General features: G+C 56.2%; 1 protein-coding gene across 1 annotated transcript in view; it reads left to right on the forward strand.

Annotated features, from left to right (window-relative positions):
* The window catches only part of NCOA1 (nuclear receptor coactivator 1), a 79,498-nt gene that overhangs the window by 55,111 nt on the left and 17,012 nt on the right, over positions 1 to 7,375 (forward strand). Inside the window, 3 exon segments of the mRNA XM_009895459.1 lie at positions 990 to 1,173; positions 4,457 to 4,727; positions 4,962 to 4,974. Coding sequence (XP_009893761.1) covers positions 990 to 1,173; positions 4,457 to 4,727; positions 4,962 to 4,974 — 468 coding nt within the window.

The following is a 7,375-nucleotide window of genomic DNA, read 5'->3' on the forward strand; positions in this document are numbered from 1 at the left end:
TGACCTCCGCAGCTCTCTATCACGGGAAGGACCCATCGGCTGCCGCCTCGCGTCTCGGCTGATGGCAGAGCCTCTTCCCAAAGCCAGGATCCCAATTCCTGCCTCGTTTCTTCACCTTATCCAGACCGGAGCTTTATTCCCTCTATGAAATGCAAAGGTTTTCCTTAGTGCTATCAAGTTTTCTATTAATTACCCCATGTTAATGGCCAGGCTTTCCCTGACGCCGAGGGGGGGCTCTTCTGGAAGCGATGCGCGTCCTTCGATTTTAACACATTTGGTTTCCCTTGAGATATTTTTTTCTTTTTAGCCAGAGCTCATTTATCTCGGCCCCTTTAATCCCAACCTGCTGCTTTACAGCGCCGCTATTACGGCCACTGGTGCAAATCCTTTTCCCAGTAACTTTCCCATTTATTCGAGTCCCCGGGCTAAACGTCTCCTCTTCCACTCTTAGCGCTGATGAAGACTGGAAAAGCTGACTGGTATTTTACTACCCCAGTGAGGGTAATTACATGCCCGAGGCCGGCGTCGGTTTTGGCCACTTGTTCCAAAGAGTCACTTCTGGTTTTTAGAACAGACCATTTTTTTTATTATTATTATAATTTCAGCATAAGCATATGTATATTAACAAAGCAAATTATCTCCCATGTTAAATAGCTGGAGGTCATATATACCGTTAATAATTATGCTAATTGCAGCGCGTGAGCATCTCAAAGCTGTCACCGAGGACCAAGCTTTGGGCCGGGGACCTGTGTGCTGATGGGGACGGTCCTTGTCCCCCGCAGGGTCCCCATCTGGCCGGGCGGAGGGATGCGGGGCTGGTTCTCTATCCGCCCGAGGCGCTCGGTGTTTCGGCAGGCGAAGGGATGGGGGGAGCAGCGTCGGGGGTTGGGGGGGGCTGCGTGCATGGGAGAGCAGCGCTCGGTCTCGCTGATGCTGTGGTTGGGCTGAATCACCCGCACGTGATTTTTTTTTTTCGTTTCCTTCCTTAGTTCGCTGCCGAACTGGAGCAACTGGACCAGCTCCTGCCCTCGCTGGAGAAGGCGGCTCAGCTGCCCGGTTTGTGCGGACCGGAGAGAAGCGAGAGCGGCGTGGCCGGTGTCACCGTCAAACCGGAGATGTTGGCAGCCCCCCTGCAACCCAGCACCGCTGCCAGAGCCCCCGCGGGACTCAACCGTACGTGTCCACCCCTGGGGAACGCCGGCGCTCACCCCCCAAACCAGGTCTTCACCCGGGGGTGGGAGGGCAGGGTCTCCTCCATCACCGGCTCTACTGGGGTACCACCATCCTGGATCCGGCGGCGGTGGTGGACCTGGGATCTGGGGTCTGGTGGTGGTGAGCCCCGTGGTTGCCCTGCAGACAGCCGGGACGTGAGTAAGAGGACAGGATACAGTCCCTGCGAGACTTGTGCGTGGTGGCAAAGGAGCGTGCAGGCTCAGCCGGAGGTGTTTGAGGTTTCAAAGCATCGCTGGCGTTTTCGGACAGGGGTTTGAGACTTGATAGGCTCAGGTGTCGCATCAAGGACCCTTTTCTAGGCATCCAAAAAAAAAAAAAATAATGAAAAGACACGATTTTTCTCCAAAGTGAGGAGTTTTACCGAAGTAAAAATAAGGATTTTTCTCCTGAAGGAGCCTACGGGCAAATAATAAATTCCGAGTGTTACACAGCAAAGGCATACGTGGACCCCGTGGCCGGAGGCTCAAACTGGGGCTGCTCGGGATGGGCTTCCCCGGGCTGGGTGATAGCAGAGGCACAGCTATTCCCCGCAAACTGCCCGCAGCTGCCGCGGGGAAAACAAGCTTTTACCAATCACAGCATAAATGTGCCCAAATAACTGCTCCCGGCGGCTCCCGCCGTGGTGGCGCGCTCGGTCGGAGCCCACGCTGTGTGTTTGCCGTGCTGGATGTCCCCTGCCGGCCCCAAGCCCCGTTTGGTACCGCGGCATCCTGCCGGAGCCGATCCCAGCCCCAGGGGGCTTTTCCTATCCCACACTTGATTTTTCATGGATATAATTATCTGTCGCATCCCCGGATCGCCGCCGCTGCAAATCACGCTGAGTTTTGAATGCCGAAGTGCGGCTTTCAGAGCAGAGGGAAGGAAGAGTGAGTGGCAGGACGGGGCCCAGTATAAACCAGTGAGCTGCTGGTCCACGTCCTGCTGTCCAGGAGGAAAATCCTCCTGTTACTTATTCAGCAAATGGAGATGAGGAGGTTTTGGGTCCCAGCCCAGCAAGAAGCCGGCGAGGCGGCTCAGGCAGGCAGGGCTGGGATATTTTCGGAGGACTCGGGTTGCAGAAGCGGAGCCTTTAAAAGGGTAGGAGCATCGTAGCAGAAGGGAAAGCAAACGCGGTGGTGTGAGCGGGGCCAAAACGGTGTCGTGAAGCGGGGTGAAGCCCCCCTGGGAGGCTGGGTTTGCAGCGGGCTCTCAGGGGGGACCCTCCGAGGGCGGTGCAGCATCGTTTCACCGAGCAATGGCTTTCAGGTCTCCCTAAAAAACCCCTCTGGAAGCTGCAGGTGGGCTCTGGAGCAGTGCTGTGGGCTGAAACGTCGCCTTGCCTGCGATAAATCATAGAGGAAGAGTTTGGGGTCTCATCGATTGGAGTATCAGCTAACGGAAGATGTACGGAGTAGGGCGTGAGAGAGGGATGCTGGAAGGGCGATGAGGGATGGCTGCGTTGAGCCCGGAGGCAGCGGGGAGCTGCGCTGCGCCTCCCCTCCGTCGGGCAAACGTCTGGGAGGTGAAAAGGAGCCGTCAGCCCCGTAGCTGTAGCCGTGGACTGGTTGACCCATCGCCTGCGTGCTGAATTCATCGCGCAGGAGCTTATCCCTCCAGCCAAATGGTTCCTTGCCAAGGACCCTCTTGCCCCAGGGCTGAGATGGTTCGTACCGTCAGCGGTGGGGACGCTCGTAATGCTCCGACATCATTAAGAGTGGGGCTTATTGCCTTCAGAGGGAAGGGAATCCCGCATCCAAGTCAGAGCGGGGAGGAGGGCCAGCACGGTTGCGGCAGGAGCTGCAGTGCGAGTCCTTCAGATGCCAACTGCTGCCCTGCTGAGTTACGGCGTCTAAAATAGCCGGTACCACCGAGGAGATCCACCACGAGCTTCGCTGAAGGCGCTGCCGTCAGGTTTAACTGGTGCAGGGCGGCAGCCGTGCACCCCTAAGCCGATCCCCGAGGATTTAGAGGTGCTGGTGGCCGGGAGAGGGGTTTGCCGACAGCCACAGCTGGTGGCCACCGGCTTGCAGGGCTTGCCTCTTACCTTCATTTTTCAGTTCAGCCTGAGCGTTTGAGACGTGCTGCCTGATGGCAAAGCGCAGCTGAATTTGAAAAAAAACCCAAAAAACCCTCTCTAAATAAAAATTAGAATAATGCGAGGGCCTAACGACATCGTTTTAATTGATTTAAAGCCAGCAGGTGATAGATGAGAGCTGCGCAGGCAGGAAGGCGGCGCGGGCGGCATCGCTGCTGAGGGTCTCCTCCCGCTGCCCGGCGTAAGGGGCGCACGGCTGCGGCGCCGGGGTCCCCCCCGGAGGGGAGCAGAGCCTGGTTGGTGTGGCTACAGCGAGGAAGGGAGCTGCGCTTCAGCTGCTGTAATTCACTCCGGTCCCGATGCCCTCCTTTTAGCAGCGTTCAGAACCTCTCGCTATACATTAGTTGGACGCAACCCCCATCAGCCCCGCCTGTCTTATATCCAGTTGATTATTTTTATGCCAAGCTGATCTCAGCCTGGAGAAGAGAAGGCTCCGGGGAGATCTTATTGCCGCCTTCCAGTGCCTAAAGGGGCTCCAGGAGAGCTGGGGAGGGACTTTTTACTGGGGCATGGAGTGACAGGACGAGGGGGAATGGCTCTAAACTGGAAGAGGGCAGGTTTAGATTAAACATGAGGCAGAAGTTTTTCCCTGTGAGGGTGGTGAGGCACTGGCACAGGTTGCCCAGAGAGGTTGTTGAGGCCCCATCCCTGGAGGTGTTCAAGGCCAGGCTGGAGGTGGCCTTGGGCAACCTGGGCTGGTGGGAGGTGTCCCTGCCCATGGCAGGGGGGGTGGAACTCGATGGTCTTCAAGGTCCCTTCCAACCTAAACCATTCTGTGATTCTATGCCTATTTTAAGCTCCCGCTACTGGCTTTTGGGTACCAGCCCTGTGCTCCTGGCACAGCACGCAGGAGCTGCAGGAGCTGTTGTCACCATCACCCACAGCGTGTGACACTGGGGGTGCTTCCCCAGGGGTGGCTGCGGGTAACCGAGCCACACATGGGACCGAGCTTTCAGCTTTAGGCGAGGTGATGTCACACCACGAGCCCCTTCTTGCCCTCCAAACTTACCGACGCCGGCTCCGCTCCTGGCGGGGCGAGGAATCTGCCGAGCGCTGGTGTCTTTGCAACGAGCTTTGGGGAGACATCTGACTTGTGCATTTGTTTCTTTTCTTTTTTTTTTTTTCTTTTATAATTTAATGAATCTCCAGCGATGAACAGCGGGCAGGGTGTGCAGGCTGGTCGGACCCCCTTTGAGTTCTGCGACCCGCTGGAACCAGCGCAGCTGAGGCCGGTTCCTTGTCCTGCGAGCAACGGCAGCAGCCCGCACGCCCGGGGGCCGTCCCAGCAGGGCAGGGGCACGGTGACCGCACCAAACCCCTTCCCACCCGACACAGGTATGTACGGCCGCGGGCATCCGCTCCTCTCCACCTTCTCCAGGTTACGCTAAGGCTTTCCAGGGAGTCCCACGGGAGAAAAGGGGTTGCAGGGTGGAGCTCGAGCATCGTTGTTCGCCAGCAGCTTTTCACAAGCAGCGAGCTTCCAAACTGTGCTTGTTCTTCTCTCTTTTTTCACGTCGGTAGTTTCAGACAAAAGAAAGACTTTTCTGTCCATCCCGGCTCCCGGGGAGGCAGTCGGAGGAGGCGGCATCCCTTGCCTGAGCGGTGATGGTGGCTCAGGCTCCCCTGGCACTGGGCGAGGTTTAATTTCCACGAGGATGGGAGCACAGGCGGCGTACCAGGAGAAGAGCTGCAGAAGCGACAGTCCCACCTCGCCTTGCTGAAATCGCCGACGGCAAAACACCACAGACCTCACCGGGAGCCATTTTGGGAGCTTGGGGTCCAGAGGGTCACAGATGCTGCTTCTCTGCCCTCTTCTGCTTCCCTTGATGCCTCAAGTGATGCTAAACATGATCTGGAAGAGGGACCTTGCTTACCACCGTGCACTGGGGCTGTACGACGGATTGACTGCAGATGCAGAAAGCAAATAACCCAGATCTCATCTGACAGCAGCATGGCACTAGAACAGCTGCCGGATTCATAGAATCGGAGAATGGTTTAGGTTGGAAGGGACCTTGAAGATCAGCGAGTTCCACCCCCCCTGCCATGGGCAGGGACACCTCCCACCAGCCCAGGTTGCCCAAGGCCACCTCCAGCCTGGCCTTGAACACCTCCAGGGATGGGGCCTCCACAACCTCTCTGGGCAACCTGTGCCAGTGCCTCACCACCCTCACAGGGAAAAACTTCTTCCCAATGTTTAATCTAAACCTGCCCTCTTCCAGTTTAGAGCCATTCCCCCTCATCCTATCGCTACCTGCCCAACTGCTGTCCTCTCTCTGATGGTGGCCAGGCTCCAGGACAGCATCAGCCCGGCATCCCGTGCACCGTTCCCCTCAAAGCACAGATCTGGCCGTGCTCCTGGGCGGGGGTGGTGGGGACTGCCACGCTCTCCACCAGCCCACGGATGCGGCACATGCGTGGCCGGCGCTCGCTGTAACTCTGGGCAGCCCTGCACACAACCAGTCACCTGAATCACACGGAGCTTTTGTTTTTGGCAGCTTCTCCCAACAAGGAGAGCATCACACGAGAGCTTTCATCCTCCTCCGAGACCCCTCCAGGAGGGGAGGAAGAAATCAGCCCTGCACATGGTGTCGTTGCAGCAGTCGCAGCTGTATCACAGAATCACAGAATCCCAGACTGGTCAGGGTTGGAAGGGCCCTCTGGAGCTCCCCCATCCCACCCCCTGCCAGAGCAGGGGCACCTCCAGCAGTGGCACAGGACGGCGTCCAGGCGGGTTTGGGATGGCTCCAGAGGGGGAGACTCCCCCACCTCTCTGGGCAGCCTCTGCCACTGCTCTGCCATCCTCAAAGTAAAGAAGTTCCTCCTCATGTTAAGATGGAACTTCCTATGTTCGACATCCTGCCCTGGTAGATGATGCTCTGTGTCACCTTCAGCATCAACGACCCTGGGGACCATTTTTGGGCGAATCGAAGAAGGATTGGGGATGGGCTGCACCGTGACCGTGCCATGAGCTTCCCTGGCCCGGCTGGAGCTGCCGCTGGCACCGCTGGGATCCGCCTGTTGCCAAGCAACCTTAAAGGCTTTTTTTAAGAAATTTTGAGAAATAGAGGAGTGCTGGGCAGGAGCTGCTCTGCCGGTGCACTCACTGGGATGCTGAGCATCCCCGAGCTGGAATTCCCTCCCCTCCTTCCCCTTAGAGCTCTTATTTTCTCTTTTTCTGAAACCAACCCCATGGTCTGGGTGACATGTGAAGCTGGTGACTCTTTGTGACAACAGTGAAGACACCGGGCACTGAGTAATCAAGCAAATAACATATTTTACTGGGAGAAGAACCGGCACAGCTGAGCTTGGTTAGAAGAAGAGAGATTTTTATCTTTACCAAACGCCTTCATCAGCACTTCGCTTAGAAACTCGGGGTTTTGGCATAGGGGCGGCCACCAGAGATGCCACCACGGCCAGAAATGTGCTTTACCCCTCCGGTTTCCATCTCCCTGGATCTCCACGGGCTGGTTCGGCTGAGGTGCCGTTTGATCTTCAGTCCCAGTTCTGATTTCAAGTGGGATGACGTAAAGTCTCCAGCCTCATAAATCTCCCTGTCCTGGGCTTGGGCTCCAAGTTCTGCTACAACTTAATTTAATTGCGTTGGCTCCTTTCCCTGTGCAAATTAACTTTTCTCCAGAAGAGAGGCAGAAGATGCTAATGGGTGTGGGCTATTTTTTAAGCTGAAATCTTTGGTAGTAACAATTTGCCTTCAAGAAGAAACCCTCTAACTTGACTAAATTTTGAAAGTCTTGCTGGAAATGTGCTGAAAAGGGAAACATTTTAACAGCATTTGCACATACCGGGTACGCAGGGTCATGTATATCTGCTGTGCGTGCAGTATCTGCATAGCTTTTGACCGAGAAGCTCGTGCTTATAATTAATGGTTAGGAAACCACACCTGATATCTGTAATTTTGGGTTGAAAAGAGCCCTAACTGGTGAACCTTGGCATCCCTTTTTGGGATGTTTTAGGACACTGTCGGTGTCCTGTTGATCTGAGCTCGTCCAGTCTCCCCGGCAGCGCCCCAGTCATCCCCACACACTAACCTTTCCTCCTCCCATCCTCCTT

Source organism: Charadrius vociferus, unplaced genomic scaffold (assembly GCF_000708025.1).
Source record: "Charadrius vociferus isolate BGI_N301 unplaced genomic scaffold, ASM70802v2 scaffold41, whole genome shotgun sequence".
In the NCBI taxonomy this organism is placed as follows: Eukaryota; Metazoa; Chordata; class Aves; order Charadriiformes; family Charadriidae; genus Charadrius; species Charadrius vociferus.